The 23,347-nt window shown below is 41.5% G+C and overlaps 1 protein-coding gene across 3 annotated transcripts in view; it reads left to right on the top strand.

The window, feature by feature from the left end:
* The window catches only part of LOC125452505 (ensconsin-like), a 130,941-nt gene that overhangs the window by 28,317 nt on the left and 79,277 nt on the right, over positions 1-23,347 (top strand). For all 3 annotated transcript variants that reach the window (XM_048531026.1, XM_048531025.2, XM_048531023.2), the window contains exons 2-3: positions 17,606-17,710; positions 22,789-22,863. In XM_048531026.1, coding sequence (XP_048386983.1) covers positions 17,606-17,710; positions 22,789-22,863 — 180 coding nt within the window. The remainder of the gene's footprint in view (positions 1-17,605; positions 17,711-22,788; positions 22,864-23,347) is intronic.

Genomic DNA, 23,347 nt, shown 5'->3' with positions numbered 1-23,347 from the left:
TCCCAAGTGGAGAATGAGATATGGTTCTTCCAGCTTGTGAAGAGCTTTGCTAGAATGCTGTAACAAGCCTACAACAGGTGTTGGCCAGGGAACAGGGTTGTGTGTCAAAGTGGCTGGCAACTGGAAGCTCAGAATCTTTTCTACAGACAGAACATAGATGTTACGTAGATTAACAACATTAAGAAAGGGGGAGAAAAGATGCTAAAGAGGGAGCAGTGTCCAGATGGTTCTGACACACTAAAATTAGGGAAAATAGGTGAGATTATTTCATGTGTGAATCTTCTAAGAAAAAAGGGGTGGCACAGTGGTTAGCCCTGCTGCCTCACAGCGCTAGGGACTGGGTTTGATTCTAGCCTTGGGCGACTGTCTGTGCAGAGTTTGCACATTTTCCCTGTGTCTGCGTGGGTTTCTTCCAGGTGCTCCGGTTTCCTCCCACAGTCCAAAGATGTGCAGGTTAGGTTGATTGGCCATGCTAAATTGCCCATAGTGTTCAGGGAAGTGTAGGTTAGGTGGGTTATAGGGGGGTGGGTATGGGTGGGATGCTGTGAGGTTTGGTGTGGACTTTTTGGGCCGAAGGGCCTGTTTCCACACTGGGGATTCTGATTCTGTGTTCCGCGAAGTGGTCACCCTGCTTTGTCTTCCCAATGTAGAGGACACCACATTGTGAGCAGCGAATGCAGTAGACTAGATTGTGGGAAGTGCAAGGTAAAGTGCTGCTGCACCTCCAAGGTATCTTTGGGTCCTTGGATACTGGAGAGGAAGGAGGAAAATGGGCAGGTGTTACATCTTCAGTGGTTGCAGGGAAGGTGCTATGGGGTGGGTGTTGGGAGTAAAAGAAGAATGGACCAGGGAGTCCTGGAGAGAACAGTCCCTGTGGAGGGCAGACAGTGGGGGAGAGGGGGATATGCGTCTGGTAGTAATATCTTGCTGGCAGTGGCAGAAATGGTACCTGATAATCTGGATTTGGATGCTGGTGGGATGGTAAGTAAACCATGTGGCACCTTTCCCTGCAATCACTGGACCCAAAACCTTAACTCTGATTTTTGTTCACAAGTGCTGCCAGACCTGCTGAGCTTTTACAGCAACTTGTGTTTTCATACCTTTTTGGTCTCTGGCAACTTTTTGCCTTTTCATAAACTCAAGTTTGGAGTAATGTTGGGTGAGTGGAACTCCAACAGCTTGACACTGCCCAGGACAAAGCAGCCTAGTCAACTGAAATGCAAGCACCACCTTCAACATTAGCTCTCTTTCACCATTGGTGCACAGTGGTAGCAGTCTGCCTCCTTGGCAAGATGCAGCTCAACACCTCAGCTAGGCTCCTTTTAATAGCATATTCCAAACCACCACTTTTAACCACATGGAATGACCCACTCCACCCCATCTGGGCCAGCAATGTCCACATCCCATAGTTTATTCATTTATCTCTCAAATGTGTTTACTATGATTCTTGCTTGGTACAGTTAAGCCTTTTTGGATCTTACTTGCCAAATTCTCTTTTATCCCATGGACTTCTTTCATTTTTCTGACTAGAATGCCATTTAAGATGGTTTTTTAAAAAAAAGTCATGTAAGCAGTTAATTGGCTTCATCAACTTTCCTTGTTAACTTATCAAAAGTCTCCAATGTATTTCGTCACTTTTGCGACAAGGTGCACTTGGATTAATTGTATCCCTTCTTAACACTCTCAGTCAATTGCAACAAATGATTTGCTGTTTCTTATCATGTGGATATGCAACACTTCTAGTAAAAATTCAGCTAATTACATGGTTTCCCAGAATGAAAGAAAAAGTGAATTTTTATTCCTTATCAGCTGACGTCATGAAGTGTGATACTAACAAGTATAAAGTTTGAGAACAGAAGAATTTAACGCAAAGGAAGCATGAAGAATATGTGCATTTCAAAAGTTCTCTAGATTCTTTTGAGTTTTGAGAGTTGAACCCGAGACCATGGCCGTTTAACTATAGAATTATAGAATCCCTCGTGTGGAAGCGGGCTATTTGGCCCAACAAGTCCACACTGACTCTCTGAAGAACATCCCACCCAGACTCACCCTCTACTCTATCCCTCTATTTCCCATTGTTAATTCGCCTAACCTACTCATTGGACAATTTAACATGGCCAACCCACCTAATCTGCACATCTTCGGACTGTGGGAGGAAACTCACGCTGATGTGAAGAGAATATGCAAGCTCCACACAGACAGTTGCTTAAGGCTGGTATTAAACCTGGATCCCTGGTGCTGAGAGAGATAATGGGAACTGCAGATGCTGGAGAATCTGAGATAGCACGGTGTGGAGCTGGATGAACACAGCAGGCCAAGCAGCATTTTTAGGAGCACAAAAGCTGATGTTTCGGGCCTAGACCCTTTTCTGATGAAGGGTCTAGGCCGGAAACGTCAGTTTTTGTGCTCCTAAGATGCTGCTTGGCCTGCTGTGTTCATCCAGCTCCACACTTTGCTCCCTCACAGCACCAGGGATAACAGTGCTAACTACTGTGCCACACCTCTGTCTCATATTTCCAACAGTAGCATAATTTGCTGAATCCTTGAATTTTTTTCAATTTATTGGGTGCTAGCTTCTGAGAGGTTGAGGTGGAAATGTCTAGAGCAGAGATAGAAACAATATGCTGGTGATCACCACAGGTCAAGCAGCATCTGTGGAGAGAAAGCAAGCTAATGTTTCGAGTCTAGATGACACTTCTTCAAAGCTGAAGTAAAGAGTGGAGGGGGCAGCATTTATGCAATAGTGGAGGCAGAGGAGGTTGTAGTGCTGGCAGAGAAAGAGTGTTGAGTGTTTAGAATGTGAGAATGGCAGAACAATAGTGCGTCTACCTGCCAGATTGGAAAGAACAAACACTCCCACTGGAATCGGGTGAGGGGAGGGAGGACATGATGACAGAATGTAACAAGCAAGGTTAAAAGGGAAGGAATGGGTTCATAACTTGATGGTTTTGAACTCTGCATTGAGCCCAGAAGATTCGATTATGTACGTAAACGTGCTCCTAGAGAGCAAGCCTTCCAGGTTCTGCTATTATGAAGTCCTGCACATCCGTCAATGTAGTTTGCTGCATCCGCTGCTTCCAATGTGGCCTCCTCTACATTGTTGAGACTGAACAGAGGCTTGGAAATGACTTTGTAGGGCACCTGGGCTCCGTTCGCGACAAACAACAGCACCTTCCAGTCACAAACCACTTCAACTACTGCTCACTCCCTGGACGCCATGTTTATCCTGGGCCACCTCCAGTGTCACAGTGACATCATCCAGAAACTGGAGGAGCAGCACCTCATATTCTGCCTTGGGACCCTACAGCCCAATGATCTGAATGCTCAGGGAGACCCTTCATTGTGGCATTTGTGTTTTGTGATTGGTTTATAACTTGTTTTGAGCGCAAATTTAAACCAAAGTTTTTTGTTTTTATTGACATTATATATTTGTCACTGTTTTAACTGGTCCAGAAGGATTCCAGTATTCTTGCTTTCATTAGCATGGTTGTGCTACAAAGGACTAGGGTTTATGGTAACAGCCACCTTGGGCAAATTCTGGTTGCATTTGTGCTAGCTGATGCTGAGATTAGTCCATACATTGTGGAGAATTTGACAATAATAGCGTCATTAACAGTAGACCAAATAATTGTCATAAAGCAGTAGTTGCCTTAACATGTTTGCTCAAGAAGTCATAGTTGATACGACATTGCATGATTTACCTTGCTCTGTTTAAAAACTATGGCAATTTTCAGTGTGTTCTTCAAGTATATAATGTGGAGGTGCAGGCGTTGGACTGGGGTGGACAAGGTCAAAAATCACATGACACCAGGTCTATGAGAGATGCCACCTCTTTCTGTGACATTTATAAAAGGAGTGAAACTCCAAAAGGTTGTTCAAATAAACCTGTTGGACTATAACCTGGTGTAATGTGATTTTTTTCTGAGCTTTTTTCAAGTACAGTCATTTCTTGCATTAGTAGCTTTCCAACATTGCCAGTTGTGATTTTTGTTTTAAACATTTAACATTCAATAATAAAATGCACAGCCATGTCAAAATGCAGTCCATTTGTTTACCTTTAAGGAGAGGTATCACCAAAAACTAGGATATATACCTTTATTACCTTGACTAATAGAAAACTGTATGAAACATCTTTCAAGCTGAACCAGTAATTCTTTGTTCATGCAAATACAGTATGCAAGTTCCACAGCTCACCTGAAGAGTTACTTCCGTCTTTATGGGTGTGGAACAGAACACAACACTGAGCTTCACTTAACGTTGTGTTGACACGTCAGCAGATCAGTGTACAATAAATTATTTTAATAAGCAGTGAGACTGGGAAGGATCGTAAAATGAATAAATTAATTCGAGGAAGGGGGAAACATTCATTACTGCAATTATATAAGAAGAATGCTTCATTGCAACATTATTCAATCAGTAGTATAACAGAAAATGCAAGCCAAGTGCTCATTAAGTAAACACAGCTGTGACTGTTGCAATCATATTAAATGTAAATTTTTAATTTAATGAACAAATCTGTATGATCTGTTTTTAAGTTGGAAATCTGCAAGGAGACGAGTTATGAAGGGTCTGGAGACTACAGTTATGGTATTTTCAGAAAAACTTAAATTTAGATAACCACTTAACTACTTTAGGATTATTTGATAAATGGCACAGAAACAGGCCATTCAGCCCAACTAGTCCATGCCATTATGTTTCAGTCAAGCCTTCTTTCACTGTCTAAATGTGACATTTCAACTATGAGTTCTGTTTTCTTAAGCATGTCGAAGTTTCACCCGTAATACATTTACACTGTCAGCTGCTATGGAGCTTTCCGCATTCTTATCATTCTTTTGAACATCTGTCTCCTGACTACCCTTTGTTGATTTTTTTTTTTGTTTTGCTGACTATCTTACATTGTCCTCCAGTTAAGCCCTTTCTTCCATGAGGGAATATTTTCTATGCCCATCCTAACTAAACCTTTTAACAGTTTTAAAGATTTCAATAGATCACCCCACAGCGTTTTTTTTCCTCCCCAAGAGATAAGGCACCCTGCCTATCAGTTCTTTCTTGATGTGTATACCTACGCATTGCTGGTATTGTGGAACATTCAGTGGGAAGGGGACAAGCTAGTGTTCATGGTTCATGTAGGCCCTCCCAAAAAATGGACACAACTAAAACATTCTGCAAGGAGAGTATGAGGAGCTAGGCACTAAATCAAAAAGCAGAACCTCAAAGGTTATGAATTCTGAATTTTTAGCTGGACTCTATAAAAATCTGCATAGGGTACAAAAAATTCGAAAGACTGAAAGAAGTGGGTTCTGGTTCGTGAGACATGGCATTGGGTATGGGGTAAGTGGGGACTGTACTGTAGGGATGGTCAACACCTGAACCATGCTGGAACCAGTGTTCTTGTGAACTGCGTAAAACTCGGGAAGAAAGGATTTTTAAACTTGGTACAGGCAAGGGGTCAAATATAAAAAATATCAAAGTAGAAATCAGGGTGATTTGGCTGTCTGGATTCAGAATTGGTTGGCTGACAGGAGGCAGAGAGTGGTTGTAGATGGTAAATATTCTGCCTGGAGGTCAGTGCTGAGTGGTGACCCGCTGGGGTCTGTTCTTGGGCCTCTGCTCTTTGTAGTTTTTATAAATGACTTCGATGTGGAGGTTGAGGGATGGGTTAGTATGTTTGCTGATGACACAAAGGTTGGATGTGCCGTTGATAGTATCGAGGGCTATTGCAGGCTTCAGCAAGACATTGACAGTATGCAGTGGTGGGCTGAGAAATGGCAAATGGAGTTCAACTTGGATAAATGCGAGGTGATGCATTTTGGAAGGTTGAATTTAAATGCTGAATATAGGATTAAAGGCAGGATTCTCGGCAGTGTGGAGGAACAGCGGGATCTTGGTGTTCAAGTGCATAGCTCCCTCAAAGTTGCCACACAAGTGGATAAGAGTGTTAAGAAATCAGATGGTGTTTTGGCTTTCATGAACAGCGGGATCGAGTTTCAGAGCCGCGAGGTTATGCTGCAGCTCTACAAAACCCTGGTGAGACCACACTGGAATATTGTGTCCAATTCCGGTTGCCCTATTACAGGCAAGATGTGGAGGCTTTGGAGAGGGTGCAAAGGAGGTTTACCAGGTTGAGGAGGTTGACTGAGCTCGGACTTTTCTCTCTGGAGAGAAGGAAGAAGAGAGGTGACCTGATCGAGGTGTACAAGGTAATGAGAGGCATGGATAGAGTCGATAGCCAGAGACTTTTCCCCAGGGCAGGATTGACTGCCACAAGGCATAGTTTTAAGCTGTTAGGAGGAAGGTATAGAGGAGATGTCAGAGGGAGGTTCTTCACCCAGAGAGTTGTGAGTGCATGGAATACTTTGCCAGTGGTAGTCATGGAAGCAGAGCCATTCGTGACATTTAAGTGACTGCTGGACATGCACATGGATAGCAGTGAATTGAGGGGAATGTAAGTTAGGTTAGGCTATTTTTGGATTGGGATTATTCCACGGCACAACATCGTGGGCCGAAGGGCCTGTACTGTGCTATACTTTTCTAGGCATAAGGTAAGAGAGGAAACTAGTCATAGTGCATGAGGGTCAGAGTAGCAGGAAGGAGCTGAGCAGGGGGAAAGAAATTAGGAATACACCAGCAATCAAGATTAGATGTTATGAAGATAATAGGATTAAACTATACAGTAAATGGAAAATCCCTGGGGAAAATTGATGCACAGAGATCTGAGTGTTCAGGCCCATTGTACCCTGGAGGTAGCAATGCAGATCGATTAGAGATAGATAGGCCAAGAAGGCATATGGCATGCTTTCATTCATCAGACAGGGTATTGAGTACAATAGTTGACAGGTCATGTTACAGTTGTATAGGACTTTGGTTCGACCATATTTGGAATACTGTGTCGCCACATTATCCAAAGGATGTGGATGCTTTAGAGAGGGTACAGAGGAGGTTCACCGGGATATTGGCTGGTATGGAGGGTGCTGGCTATGAAAAGAGGTTGAGTAGATGAGGATTATTTACATGAGAAAGACAGAGGTTATGGGGCAGTCTGATTCGAGGTCAACAAAATCATGAGCGGTATAGACAGGGAGGATAGCAAGAAGCTTTTTCCCAGAATGGGGGACTCAGTTTCTGGGGGTCATGATTTCAAGGTGAGAGGGGAAAAGTTTAAGGGAGATGTGCGTGGAAAGTTTTTTACACAGAGGGTGGTGGGTGCCTGGAACGTGTTGCCAGTGGAGGTGATAGAGGTGGGCATAATAGCATCATTTAAGATGTATCTAGACAGATACATGAATGAGCAGGGAGCAGAGGGATACAGATCCTTGGAAAATAGGCGACAGGTTTAGATAGAGGGCCTGGATCGGTGCAGGTTTGGAGGACCGAAGGGTCTGTTCCTGAGCTGTAATTTTCTTTGTTCAGATGCATGCAGTATTCATAACACAACCAAATTCATGTGATAGTAGATAACTATGATCTGATTGTAATGACAATGACATGTCTTCAGGATAAGATCCTGAATTTTGAGGGCTATATGACATTATTAAAAAAAAATCACTAGCTAGAGGAGTAGAGCTGTTAATTAAGAACGCAATTTTTTTGTGCTTAGAGGGTTCACCTGTGGATGGAGAATCAGTTTGGGTGACAATGAGAAATAAGGGAATAAAATCAATAGTGGGAGTGCTCTATAAACCCCTTAGCGGTAACCAGTGTAGGCCAAAGTATACAGGAATAAGTATTAGGTGTTTGGGATAGAGGGACAGTAATAAGCATGAGTGTTTTTGCATATTAACTGGAAAAATCAGGTTGTCAGTGGTGGCCAGAACGAGGAATTTATAGAATTGTTTTTAGCTGGTTTCTTAGAGGGACTTTTTTTTTACAGCCAAGAAGAGCAGATTATGTAGCCTTCTGCAGTTTGACTGGATTAATTCATGGTCTTAGTAAAACTACTCCTAGGTGATAGTAAGCCACAATTATTGAATTTTTCTTCCATGTTTAAAGAGACAATATTGGGGCTAAGGTAAGTATTTTAAACCTAAGTAAAAGCCACTATATGGCATGAAAGTTGACCTAGCTAAAATGAATTGACATACAGGTAGTAGGCTAGGAAATAGATCAATAGTGAAGGATGTTTCAGGGAATATTTCAGAATAAGTATATTCTGACTATAAAGGAAAGTTATAAAGGAAGAACCTATTCTCCGTAAATAACTGAAGAAGTTAGGGAAAGCGTCAAATTTGAAATAGCTTATTGCTGTGTAATGTTGATTTTCGGGTCAGATGATTTTCATATTTTGGTAAGAATGTAATATCTAAAAGGGTAATTGAGATGAAGAAATTAAAGTGAGATGGGGAGCTGGTGGAGAATGTTTAAAATGAATTGCATTAGTTGCTACAGCTTCATTAAGAAGAAAATGAATTCCGTGTTGGCCCTTTTTGTTTTGGAGAATGAGAATGGAGAGTTAGTAGTAGACAACAAGAAAATGACTGATGTAGAGGATGCTTTCGTATTTATAAGCATACAAAAGAACATACCAGTAAAGACTGTAAATCCTGAAATGGAAGGAAGGGAGGAACCTAATGAAATTACAATTAAGATGGAAGTGGTAATAAGCAAACCAGTGAAGCTGTGGACAGAGGCCTCTGGGTCCAAAAGCCTTCGGTTTCTCATGAGAAAAAAAGTTTCTTTCCTTACGTTCAAGACATTTTCCAATTTCCAGTCTGATGGAACCTATAAGACCTGTGATCAAGAATAGTTTGAGAGTGGTCAAAAATCTAATAGATGTGTTGTGATAAAATGTGAATGAAGAATTTAAAAAAAAACACTCAGTCACTTAATCCAAGGATGACTACTGAATTCAGTTGCAGAGGGATTTGAGATTTCTGGTACAGGAACTGCAAGAAGTTTAGAATGAAGGGACAGTATATAATGAAGACTAATGGAAAGTTGCCCTTGATGACAGAGAGAGTTGAATATAAACATAAAGATTTTTATGCATTAGTTATACAGAGCATTAGAGACAACAGCACAAATATTACGTGCAGTTTTCATGTCCTTATTTTAAGGAAGAGTGTAAATATGTCGTGGACAGTTCAGAGAAGCCTTACCCTAGATTGATACTTGGAATGAGAGATAATGGGAACTGCAGGTGCTGGAGAATCCGAGATAACAGTGTGGAGCTGGATGAACACAGCAGGCCAAGCAGCATCTTAGGAATGAGTAGGTTGTTGTTTGTTTGACAGGTCGGACAGGTTGCTTATGTTTAGAGGAATGAAGTGTGGCCTGATTGAACAGTATAAAATTCTGAAAATGAGTGCTGTGGTACAATGGCAGTATTAAAGTCCCACCTGCTTCATGGGTATATGATGCCATCTGTGAACAGATTGATTAGAAATGTTTTGGGAGGGGAGGATTGTGACGAAGTGGCACTATCCTTACCTTGATTCGGGAAACCCAGGATCTCGTCCCACCTGCTCCAGCAGTCTGTAATAATATCTGAATAGGTTGATTTTTTTAAAATATAGAATCCCTAGAGTGTGAAAACAGGCCCTCTGCCTAACAAGTCCACACTGACCCTCAGAGCATCCCACCCAGACCCATCCTCCTATAACCCACCTAATCAACACTTCCCTAACTACTGTGGGCAATTTAGCTTGGCCAGTCTACCTACCCTGCACATCTTTGGACTGTGGGAGGAAACCAGAACACCTGGAGGAAACCCACGCAGTCATGGAGAGAATGTGCAAACACAGACAATCACCTGAGAATGGAATCGAACCTGAGTCCCTGGCAATGTGTGGCAGCAGTGTTAAGCACTAAGCCACTGTGCCATCATGTGATCTGTGGCTAAGATCTTGAATTGTCTTGGAAGGTGGTTGTAGGAAGAAAGTTCCCTCTTCTGAATCAGTTCAGAACTAGAGTGCACTGTTTTCAAAAAGGGTTGCCTTGTCAAAACAGATGATAAGTTTTTGTTTACTCGGCTTGTCCAACTTTGGAATTCAGAAGACAGTAGAGGCAGTGTCATTGAATGTTTTTGAGGCAGAAGTGGATTGATTCTTCTAGGCGGGGAATTGAGGATTATCTCGGAGGTGGGGCGCGGGGGAGTAAATATTATGGAATTTGATTTGCAAGCAGCTCAATTATCTGTTGAATTGCTGAGCAGCTTTGAGGGGTCAAATAGTCTCCTTGTGCTCCTGTTTGATAAGCTTGTGTGATCATATTAAGATCCTGAGGATAATGACTGGGAGGATGTTTCCTCTTGGTAGGGCGATTAGAATTAGTTAAATCGGGTCTCCCTTTTAAGATTAAGATGAGAATTGTTTTGAGGGTAATTTTGAAAGAGGGATTTTAGATCCTGGGGAGTAATGAAAGCTGGATTAAGACTGAGTTGGACAGATAGTCGATAAATATCGGAGTCTATAGTAATCGTTGGCATTCAGAAAAAATGAAATTGACATCACAGCCAAGTCAGTCTGATAGCTGGGGCATGTTTGAAAGGCTAAATGGCCTACCCCTGAGTACAGCAGCCATTTAAATATTGTACCAAAACAAAATCTGCTGGAAAACCTCAGTAGGTCTGGCAGCAGCTGTGAAGAGAAGCCAGTTAACGTTTTGGGTCTGGAGACCCTTCCTCTGAACTGATGGTAGCTAGGAAAATGTGGGTCTATATGCAAAAGATAGGGTGTGGCGAGGGCTAAGGAATAAACAATAGGTGGGGATAGAGCCCAAAGAGAGAGAGAAGAACAGGTGGACAAAGGGTTGGATAATGATTTGGCTAGTAGGGTGAATAGCTTTTAATGGATGTTGTTAATGGCTATGTGATAACAAGGCTTAGTGTGTGGGGTAGGAGGCTAGGACTTGGGAGAGTTCAGGCCCTAAAATTATTGAACTCTATATTGAATCCAGAGGGCTGCAAGGTCCCCAGGTGGAAAATGAGGTGTTGATCTTCTAGCTTGTGCTGAGCTTCACTGGAACGTTAGAACAAGCCTGCAACAGCTGTTGACTAGGGAACAGGGTGGTGTGTCAATGTGGCTGGTGACTGGAAGCTCAGGGTCTTTGATTTTTTGCAGACAGAACGTACATGTTCTGCGGTGTGGTCACCGAGTCTATGCCTGGTGAGCTTTTCCCGCAGATTCTATTTTTGTTTCTGATTTAGAGTATCTACAGTTCTTACGGTTTTCATTTAAATTCTGTGGCTACAAGAGCAGGTCACTCTTTAAGAGAAATTCTTAGAAATTGAAATCAAAAAAAAAGCAGGCCACTTGGCGTAATGTCTGTTTTTGTGGGGAATATAAGAGTCTGTTATAAATGATTTGGAAGGAGAGCACATTGAAATCAATAACAATACAAAGAAGAGCCTGAAGAAGGGTCTCGACCCTAAACATCAAACTTTCCTGCTCCTCTGGTGCTTGGCCTGCTGTGTTCATCCAGCTTCTACCGTGTTATCTCAGATTCTCCAGCATTGGTAGTTCCTATTATCTCTCCAAAGCAGAGTTAACATGGTTTCATGAAGGGCAAATTTTTTAAAGCAGAAGAAGTGGATATAATAGGTTTAGATTTTCAAATGACATTTGATAAGGTAGTGTACATAAAGCTACGTAGTAAGTTGGGAACCCATGGTGGCAGGAGAAGCATAATTTAGAGGATTGGTAAATTAGGAGTTGAGCTAAGAGTGTTGTTTAAAGGATAGCAACCTGTAATTCATATGTTGCAATGGAGATCGGTGCTCGGGACATGTTTATTTATGATATGTTAATGACTTGGATGAGGAAAGTGAATGTAATATTACCAACTTTGTGGATGCCAAAAATAAGTAGGAGGGCAAGTGATGAATGTACTGTAGCTAAACTGCTGGATGACGCAAAAAGGGGGAACACAGTTGGGGAGCATGGCCAGAGTCTACAGAGGATGTGGACAGGTTAAATGAGATGGCACAAACTTGGCACGTGAAATAAACTGATGAAATGTAACGTTATACACACACTATAGCAGAAAGAAAAGAGGAGCTGAATATTAGTTAAATGAAGATTGCAGAAAGCTGTGGAACAAAGAGGTATGGGAGTCCTTTATTAGTGAATCTCAAAAAGCTTATATCTAAGTTCAGTGGTTAATAGGAAAGGCAAATGGAATCAGCAAGGGAATCAATGGTCTTGCGGGGGGGGAAAGGCAGGGAAGTGGAGTTGAGGATTATCAGATTAGCCATGTCCTCATTGAATGGCAGAATGGACTTGATGAGCTGAGTAGCCTATTTCTGCTTTTGAGTGTTATAGCCTTAAAGGAAGCCAGAGGTTAACTTTGTATTCTGAGATGAACTTAATATAGTGAACCGTATTAGCATTCAAGATCAAGATTTTTTTTTTGTGTGGTCTCACCAGACCTGGCACCGAATGCTAAGCACCAAAAAAAGAAGACAGGTTTTTTTGAATATTTTGTTTGTCTTTACCAGAGGGGGCACTACAGATATAACTGAGATAACAGAATGGAGCTGGAGGAGTACAGCAGGCCATGCAGCATCAGAGGAGCAGGAAAGTTGACGTTTCTGAAGAAGGGTCCCGTCGCAATACATCAACTCTCTGCTCCTCGGCTGCCTGGCCTGCTGTGTTCCTCCAGCTCCATACTATGTTATCTTTAACTCCAGCATCTGCAGTTCTTGCTATCACACATATAACTGAGTAGTAATTTGGAATTTTGAATGTAAAAGCATGAACGTTAAGATAATACACAAAATCCACTTATGGTGGCTTAGACAATGAATATAGCATAGAAATAGGCCTTTTGGCCCACCAAGCTTGTGCTAATTCCTAACCATTATTTAGACCTGCTACTTATTACCTAATACGGTTTCTAACCCTCTGCTCACCAGTGATTCATGTATCTATCAAGATACGTCTTTGGGGGCAGCACAGTGGCTCAGTGGTTAGCATTGCAGCCTCACAGCACCAGGGACCCGGGTTCGATGCCAGCCTCGGGCAACTGTCTGTGCGGAGTTTGCACATTCTCCCCGTGTCTGCGTGGGTTTCCTCTGGGTGCTGTGGTTTCTTCCCACAGTCCGAAGATGTTCAGGCTAGGTGGATTGGCCATGCTAAATTGCCCGTAGTGTTCAGGGGTGTGTGGGTTATAGTGGGATGGTTTTGGGTGGGATGTTCCAAAGGGCAGTGTGGACTTGTTGGGTGGAAGGGCTTGTTACCACACCGTAGGTAATCTAATCTAATCTAATCTAATTTAATCTAAACATTGCCAATGTGCATGTTTCTGCCACTGATTTGATGACATTGTTTTACAATGCTCCCTTGAAATACCTTAATATTTTATGTTTTAGGTGCTATTATAGCAATTTAGAAGCGATTTGCTGTTTTTAGTGTCTTTGTATTTTATTTAAATACAAAAATTTCTTGTTAAACACTGAAGCAGTTTCTATCATTTGCTCTGCTGCAGTGCTTTATAACTACTGTTAAACTAGTCTAAAAGTTTTAAATATGAATGGCTTCACTACTTGAATGAAAAAAAAAGAGCAGAATGTGGAATTTGGAAATTGATATGTCTGTCATGAATGTTCAAGTCTGCATAAGACTTTCTCTACCAAGAGAATATTTTCTGATTTACTTAGGAGACAGCCCAATGGGACACATCTATCTCATGTCTATTAGTGGTGGTTAATAACATTGGCCTTGCATTTTTTATACTGTATATTTTAAAATGTAAAACAAAAAAATGGTCTAACTGGCATTACAAAACTGAAGACCTCGCTCATTAAACTTGCATTTTTCTCCTCTTTCTGTCTTCTATGATCTGTCTCTACATTTTGACTGCTATTCAATAGCTGAACATTATTGCTAATTTTCACTTGATTCTTAGGATTCCTAAGGGTCTCGTGCCTCTTCCCCTTCCTGTCACCTAGTCATGTCCTGTTTTGTTTGACTCCTGGTAAGGTAACTTTGACCTCCACGTTCCACCCCAGCTGATGACAATTCATTTGCCACCTTTTGTTTCTCTGACCTTTTTGCATTCATGTAGCTTGGAAGAGAGACAGTTGACTAGGGTTAATGTTCTGGTAGAAATTCATGAGTGTGTTGGGGTGTTTGTGTAGGTGTGTCAAAAAATGTAAAGATAGGACAACTTCCATGTTAATTTTCCCTCTTCATCAATCTTTTTAGGAATTCTTTTGTATCATTCTATTCAGTCTTCTGATCTGCCAACTACCTTGGCATAATTGTGATTTGAGTTTAATATGATCTTTGACTTTAAGTTAACCACGGATGTTAGGTCTGTTTCTTGCAATTTTCATATTTATTAGAATGTATCAAGTGAGTGTGTTCTGGAATGTCCCTTTGAAGTGTTTGTCACTTTTATTGACCTATCTGTGTCATCCTCTAAATTGACAATTCACTTTCAATAATTCTGTTTTCGTGTGCTCATAATTTTCCTCGGTTAGATTCAAAATTGTGGTCTTGGAACCATACTTCCATTTTATAAACTGTACATAAACTTCAGTCATCCATGGGAGCTTTGACTGTGAAGTCAATAATTAATATTGTCTCATTGCTAAAAACCAGGTCTTGTACCAGTTTGCTGCCATTAATGTCATAACATGCTGATCTAAGAAGTCGTCCCATAAGCATTTGCTGTACTCCTCATCTAGACTGCTTTTTCCCCATATGATTTTCCTAGTATGTATGTAGATTAAAATCTAACATGATAATGTCTGTACTCTTCTGACGGACTCCTGTTATTGCTACAATGATACCCTGCTGTACTGTGAGATTACTTTTAGAGGGTTTATGTACAACTCACAAGTAGTCTACCAAGACTACTACTGTATTCGTGTTTCCTGAATTTAGGACGTCCTTCTCCCTTTGTTATGCTAATGTAATTATTAATTAAGAGTCATTCCCCAACCCTTTTCCCAGCTGCGTGTCCTTAAATATTCTGATCCCTGTCCAAGTCTCCCTGCAGCCATGTCTCAGGAGTGGTTATTAGATTGTATGTACTTATTTCCATTTGTGCTTCTAATTCATCTGTTTTCTTTCAAGTGCTATGTGTATTCCAATACAGTGACTTAATTATTTTCATAATTGCTAGTCTTATTTTCTGGTTTCCCTGTAGCCCTGCATTCTCTGTCCCTTCCTGTCATTGTCTGTTTATCACTTTCACCTTAATTCCTTCTCTCTCATTTTCCTCACTCTCTTGATTTCACCATAACTTCCCAAATGTGTAGGTCCTTGCTCTCTCTCTTTCATTTCAAATCTTCTGTTCTTCCCTAGTTATGTGGATTGCAAGAACACCAATCCCAGTACAATTCAGGTGTAGACCATCCAAACGTTAATGATCACACTTTCCCCAGTATTGGTGCCAGTGCTTACAAACTGGAAACCCATTTTTCCCACGCCAGTCTTTCAGCTACGCACTCATTTCTCTAACCTTGTTTACCCTATGGCAATTTGAACTAGAGTTGAATTCCAGAGGTGAGGTGAGAGTGACAGCCCTTGACATCAAGGCTACATTCAGAGTGTGGCATCAGGGAGCCCAAGTAAAGCTGGAATCAATGGGTATCATGGGCAGACTCTCTTGTTAGGGCCATACCTGATACTTAGGAAGACTGTGGTGGTTGTTGTTGGGGTCATTCATGTCCACTCCAGGACATCTCTGCAGGAGTTTCTCAGAGTAGCGTCCTAGGCCCAACTATCTTCAGTTGATACATCAATGTCCTTCCCTTCTTCATAAGATCAGAAGTGGGGATGTTCACACAAGGTTCGGCACCATTCACACCTCAGACGCTGAAGCAGCCCAAAAGGAACAAGATCTGGACAATATCCAAGTTTGGCCTCACAAGTGGCAAGTAACGATTGTGCTACACAAATGTCAGGCTATCAACAACAAGAGACAATCCAACCACCACCCCTTGACACTCAATGGTGTTACCATCACTAAATCCCCCAGTATCAACGCCCCGGGAGTTATCATTGATCAGAAACTCAACTGGACTCACTGCACAAATGCAGTGGCTGCCAGAGCAGGTCAGAGGCTAGGAATACTGCAACGAGTAACTCCTGACTCCCCAAAGTATATTCACCATGAAAAGGCACAAGTGAGGAACATTATGGATTACTCCCCACTTGCCAAGATGAGTGCAACCCCAACAACATTCGAAGCTTAACACCATCCTGGACAAACCAGCCCACGTGATTGGCACTGCCCCACTCCCTCCACCACCGATGCTCAGTAGCAGCACTGTGTACTATGTACAACATGCAGTCAGAAGCTTAAAGATCTTCTGACAGCAGTTTCCACACCTGCAATCACTTTCATATAGAACGACAAGTACAGCAGATACATTGGAACATCACCATCAGGTTTCCCTCCAAGCCACTCCCCATCCTGAATTGGAAATATATCGCTGTTCCTTCTCTGTTGCTCGGTCAAAATCCTGGAATTCCTTCCCTAAGAGTATTGTGGGTGAAGCCACAGCAGGTGGACTGCAGCAGTTCAAAAAGGCAGCTCACCACCTTCTCAAAGGCAACTGGGGACTGGGTAAGTAATACTGGCCGGCCGGTGACTCCCACATCCTGCAAAATGAATAGGAATAAAAAGACTGAGTACAAATAAATGGTAATAATCCAAAGGTTGATTTCCTGCTTCTTTGGTGCGGAACGCCACATCTCTTTCCTAGTTCTACCTCTACCATCAGTACCGAAATGGACCTCAACAACTAGATCTTCCCCTTTCCCTTTGCAAGTTGTTCTCTCGTCCAGAGGAGATATCCAGAACCCTGGCAGTGGGCAGACAGCTGTCTGGACTCGGCAGTCTTTGCTCAGTGCTGTTATGTTGTAACTGCTCCCACCTCAAATAAAAAAAATTAGCAAATCTATTCCACAGCCCCATGGTTGTCTAAGCAAGCTGAGAGAACCTCAAACACGTTGGACAATTGCACAATCTGGCACTGCTGCACTCCTGCTTTGAGACCCCTTACCTGCATCACTTGTTTGTCTGGAAGTGGCTCCTGTCCCTGACCTCTGACCGCCTCCTGGTACAGGAAAATCCAGATAACGTTCCTCCTTCCCTGATGAATTGCAATGTATGTAGTTCAGCTTGTAGCTCAAACTCTGGGCCACAGCTGCTCAAATTTCAAACACTATGTTTACTGTGAATCATAGTGGTACACTTGAGCTCCCACACACTGCAACTTTGACTCATCACCTGTGCAAAATTCTTACAGATTTTAGTTATTTAATTATTCTTCACTCACGTTTCTTTTTATGGATTACAGTTATTTTACATGCAAACTTGTAAACTCTGTTGAAACTTAACATATGCTTGTTCCTGATAAACAGGCATCTGTGTCAGGTCTTATGTTTAGTTTGAGCTTCCTGCCTTCAAATCTTCTCTTTTCAATGCCATCTGACAAAATAGTAGACTTTGTGGTATCAGTTTCTTTATGTAGAATAACTGACTCTTCCCAGTTTGCCTCACTGTTGTGCTGAATGCAGGTTTTAGAGCGATATTTATATGCTTCCCCAATTAATATAGTAAATTAAGAGACTAAACATCTATTTAATTGAAAGTTCCGCTCATAAGTATTGATTTGCCCATGCTAAAAGGTTGTTTCTCTGTTTCACTCCAGCTGCTGAGACACATGTGAAAGTGGAGGACCAAAAAGGCCAGTTAAGTAATCACTCAATTTCTACTATCTGTACTGGGCAAAGTGTGAACTCTGGAACCAAACAAGGTATGTGGTTTTAAATTTATGTACAGTTTGTACTTTTTTTTCAGTTAAGTGACCTATCAGATGTCTAAAGCAAGACATCAAAAATCATGTTGCATAATTTAAATGTGTAAAAAAAAATTTCTGTTCCCTTTTAAACAATTTCCTTTCAAATCTCAACATAATGATTAAACCTTGTAAAGTATAAAAATGATTCTCCAAAAATCTGCCTGTACTAGTCTGAATCTTGTGCAACTTTGCCTTATTCATGTTATTAAGACATAATTGTCCATATTTACTTTCTCCATATATTTTGGCCGATATATCTCTAAGATAACTTGTTGATTTTGCGCTAAGCGTTGGTTAAACCTGTCCTTTGTCGAGTTTAAAACTCGTTCATTCCACCCTTAATTTGGAGGCAGTACGTATGGAATGTATTTTTGTCTGTTTTACCCTTGTTTTGGAATTCATGCATTGAGTAACTAATTTACATGATTTTTGATTACTGTCTTCTCCATGCTACATGAGACTTTCCTGATTCCTGTGTGGTTTAGATAACTTTTCTGTACTTGTTATTGTTCTGAAGGAATACATCAATGATGGAAGTGTATTTGTACTTCAGCAATGTTAAGTTGTTCACTTATAGCCTTCATTTTCTTGGTGAACTTTCTTGCTTCCCCAATTACCAGAAGCACGTCAAGAGCAAGCTTCACCATTTATCTGTCTTGTAATCCTTTGAAATTCCATATATTTGTCCATCCATCAGTTACATATGCATCTGTCTCTGGATGCCTTCCTGTGCCTGGGTTTTCCGAAACACCTTGTATTCACACTGTTCCCCTCTGAATAGCCAACTTACAATCTACTACTGTCTTTGCTTAGTCCAATAAATGTAATTCAGTGAATCCCCACTAACTACAACGTCTGTATTTTGTACTGGTTCTCCAATAGGATTTGAGACTAGACTGTCTTTAGTGAGTAGAATTCAGCACCAAAGGGTAGTTGACCTGAAATTATTTGTTTCAATGTATTAAGTTCATTGTCCTTAATGTAAGGAAGATTGAAATCTGTGTTGTCCAGTACTTGCATGTTGCGGCAGTTTCTGGAAGTGGGGTGTCTAGGAATAGCCATAATCAGTGTCTCTTGCTGAATTAACTTTAAGCTCAAAAGTTACGAAGTAGTCAGTGGCAAACATTTTGTACCAAATGGGAGAATGTTGCGTTTCAGAGGCTGCATGCTGAAAGAGATGATTATGCGAAAGACAAAAATAGGATGTGGGTCACCGTTTTCTTAAGTGCGGTGATGGATGTTTAAACAAGACAATTTGTTAAACATACTAGAAGAATCTCATGGAGACGTGAGGCTGTCCAATGTACTAAATCCCTATAGGTTGAGTGCAAGTGATTGGAATTGAAGGCAAAAGATGTATTTCAGAAATCATTAGGTTATGACCAAGAAAGAGATCATTGGCCCATCGTATCTATCCCAGCCATAAACAAGCCATCCAGTCTAATTTTGCTTGACAGCATTTGGTCCATAATGCTCAGGTGCATTTCCAGAAACCCATTAAAAGTGTTGATGTTTTCAGTATTGTTTTGTCTACCATTTAGTCTTTTTCCCAATTTCTTTAAATCTTTGCTTCCTATTCACTGAACTCGCTGTAAAGGTAAATAGGCCCTATCATCCACTCTACCCAGGAATCTCACACCCTAGTGTATCTCAATCAAATTGCCATTGGCCTCCTTTATTTCAATGAAAAAATCTTATGCCTGTCCAATCTTTTCTCAAAGCTGCATTTTTCCCAGTCCTGGCTGCAACTTCATAAATCTGCTTTATACGCCCTGTAGTGCAATATCATATCAGCAGTGATATGACCAGAGCTATCCACAGTCCTTAAGCTGTGTCTCAACTAATGATTTATACAGTTCATTCTGATGGCCCTCTTGTATTCTATACCTCAGCTAAAGTTAGAAAGGTTTCCATATGCTGTTTTAACCACCGTTTTTATTAGTCTGTCTGCTCTCTTCAGGGATACGTGGACATTCATTCCAAGGTTTCTGACTTCCTCCGCACCACTCTGTTATCTGATTATTTGTGTTTTCCTTTGCTTTGGTTGAATTTCATTTTACCACTTATTTTCCCACCTGACTATTGATTATAGAACATAAAACAGTACAGGCCCTTCGGCCCACTATGTTGTGCTGACCTGTTATCCTATTCTAAAATCAAATTACCCTGCACACCCTTCATTTTACTGTCATCCATGTGCCTATCCAAGAGTCGCTTGAATGCCCCTAATGTATCTGACTCCACTACCATTACCAGCAGCACATTTCATACACTTATCAGTCTGTGTGAAGAACCTACTTCTGACATCTCCCCTATACCTTCCTCCAGTCACCTTAAAATTATGCCTGCTCATAATAATCATTTCAGCCCTTGGAAAAAGTCTCTATCTCTGCCACTCGTCATCTTATTCACCTCTATCAAGTCATCTGTTATCCTCCTTCACTCCAATGAGAAAAGCCCTAGTGCTCTCTCAGCCTTTCCTCAGAAGACTTGCCCTCCAGTCCAGCAAGCATCCTGGTAAATATCTGCATCCTCTCTAAAGCTTCCACATCTTCCCTATAATAAGGTGACCAGAACTGAACACTATATTCGAAGTGTGGTGTACCCAGAGTTTTATAGAGCTTCAGCATAACCTCCGTAGCTCTTAAAATCTTAAATGCACCCTTTTCAAAATAAATCACTTCAGACTTTTCTGGATTGAATTCCATCTGCCACTTCTTTGCCCAGCTCTGCATCCTCCCAGTGTCCCGTTGCAACCTACTACAGCCCTCCATGCTGCCCAAAACTCCACCAACCTCTGTGTCATTGGCAAACTTACTAATCCCCCCCCTTCTACTTGCTCAACCAATTTATAAAGTTCACAAAGAGCAGAGATCGCAGAACAGATCCCTGCGGAACACCACTGGCCACTAAGCTCCAGGCTGAATACTTTCCATCTACTGCCACCCTCTGTCCTTTATTGGACAGTCCAGTTTTGCATCCAGACAGCTGAATTTCCCTGAATCCTATGCCGCCTCACTTTCTAAATGAGCTTACCGTGTGGAACCTTACCAAATGCCTTGCTAAAACCCATATATACCACATCCACTGTTCTACCTTCACCAATGTGTTTTGTCACATCCTCAAAGAATTGAGTAAGGCTTGTGAAGCATGATCTGCCCCTCTGAAAGCCAAGCTGCCTACCTCTAATCAAACTATGTATTTCCAAATAGTCATAAATACTGTCTGTCTTAATACTCTCCAATAATTTGCCCACCGCAGAAGTAAGACCGACTGGTCTGTAATTCCCAGGATTATTCCTATTCCCTTTCTTGAACAATGGAATAACAGTTGCCACCCTCCAATCATCTGGTACTACTACAGTGGACAGTGAGGACGGAAAGATCATCGCCAAAGGCACAGCAATCCCTTCCCTCACTCCCTGCAGAAACCTTTGTCCCAGGGGATTTATCTATCCTCACGTTGTTCAAAATTTCTAGCATGTGCTCCTCCTTAACATCAGGCTATTTGAGCATATCTGCCTGTTTCACACTGTCCTCACAAATGTCAAGGTCCCTCTCACTGGTGAATACTGAAGCAAAGTATTCATTTAAGGACCTCCCCTACCACCTCTGACTCAGCGCACAAGTTCCCTCCACGATCCTTGATCGGCCCTACCTCACTCTGGCCATCCTCCTGTTCCTCACATAAGTATAGAATTAAGTAAAAGTATAGAATTACTTGGGGTTTTCCTTAATTCTAACCGCTAAGGTTTTTTCATGCCCAATTCTAGCTCTAAGTGTTTTCTTCAGTTCCTTCCAGGCTACCTTTGTAACTCACTAAAGCCCTGTCCAATCCTTGCTTCTTTTTTCCTCTTGACTAGATGTTCCACGTCTTGTCATTCAAGGCTCCTTCACCTTACCATCCATTCCTTGCCTCAGTGGGACAAACCTATCCAGCATTCACAGCACATGCTCCGTAAACAACCTCCACATTTCTGTCATGTATTTCCCCAAGAACATGTGATCCAATTTCTGCTCCACAGTTCTTGCCTAATAGCAGCATGATAATTCCTCCTCCCCTAGTTTAAATACTTTCCCACACCATCTGCTCCTATCCTTCTCCATGACTATAGTAAAGGTCAGGGTGTTGTGATCACATTCACCAAAATGCGCTCTCGCCAAGAGCTCTGACACCTGGCCTGGTTCGTTGCCTGGCACTAAATCTAATATGGCCTTCCCTCTAGTTGGCATATCTACATATTGAGTCAGAAATCATTCCTGGATACACCTGACAAAATCTCTATCCAAATATTTGCAGTAGGGAGGTTCCACTTGATAGTGGGGCATTTGAAGTCACCCATGACAACAACCCTGTTACTTCTGTACATTTCCAAAATCTGCCTCCCAATCTGTTCCTCAGAGTCTCTGTTGCTATTGAGGGGGTCTGTAGAAAACTCCCAATAAAGTGACTGCTCCTTTCCTGTTTCTGACTTCCACCCATACTGACTCAATGGAGAAATCCTCCTCCACATCCTCTCTTTCTGCAGCTGTGATACCATCCCTATTTGGCAATACCGCTCCCCAACCTCTCTTACTTCCCTCCTTATTTCTTGGAAACATCTATGCCGTGGAACATCCAACAACCATTCCTGCTCACGTGTTAACTAAGTCTCAGTAATGAGTCTCTTGAGTGTGGTGTACACAGTAAAATGTACAAAGACTTTTTTTTAAAAAAAATCTTGGTACAGAGGATGGTTAGAAATTTAACAGTAAACTAAACAAATCATTTTTAAAATGAATTGTATGTTTGTTCGTGGTGAGAAATATTGAAAATTATAGTAAGTGAATAAAAGATTTGGATTTAAAAGCAAATGCAGATTTGGTACCTTGAATGTCTTGATACCCTTCTCAAATAATAACAATAATTCTTTCATTGGTATTTATTATCATTAGCTATTTATAATTCTTTTAAAAGATAAACACTTTGAAGAAAGAAAATAAATTTTCATGACTCACTTTTACATCGTGAAAAAAAAACTGCTTGGTTTACAGATCTTTCTGTGCTTCGTGTTGATGACAAGCAAAGACTCGCCAAGGAACGTAGGGAGGTACGACAGAGGCAGCAAGGTAAGACACTTGATGCACGCTTGATTTGTTTTTAATATTTGGAATATTTTCCACACGGGTTATTGGGTATGTGGGTTATATTATATGTTTAATCAATGTGTTCAAACAGCTCAAACATAAATGGACTGGAATGGGCTTCCTGAGGTAGGGATGCCCCATAGATTGGCTGGAGTGGCAGTTGGACTTACATAGGAGAATACAGCTGTTGGAAAGCGTCATAACGACGAGTTTCAGCGACATCGCCACACCAGAGTTGAGGCAGATAGATGGGTGATCGTCAGGCAGGGCAGGCAGTCAGTACAGGAGACCTCTGTGGCTGTTCCCATTCAAACAAGTACACCATTTTACATACAGTTGGGGAGGTATTAAGTTTCAGGGGATGGCAACAACAATAACCAGAATAGTGGTACCGTAACTTACTTTGTTGTACAGCAAGGAGGGTCAAAGTGCAGGCGAACAGTGATAGCCAGGGACTCTGTAGTTA

This window comes from Stegostoma tigrinum, chromosome 4 (genome assembly GCF_030684315.1).
Source record: "Stegostoma tigrinum isolate sSteTig4 chromosome 4, sSteTig4.hap1, whole genome shotgun sequence".
Classification (NCBI taxonomy): Eukaryota; Metazoa; Chordata; class Chondrichthyes; order Orectolobiformes; family Stegostomatidae; genus Stegostoma; species Stegostoma tigrinum.
The sequence above is the reverse complement of the archived record's forward strand: the minus strand, read 5'-3'. Positions and strand labels throughout refer to the sequence as shown.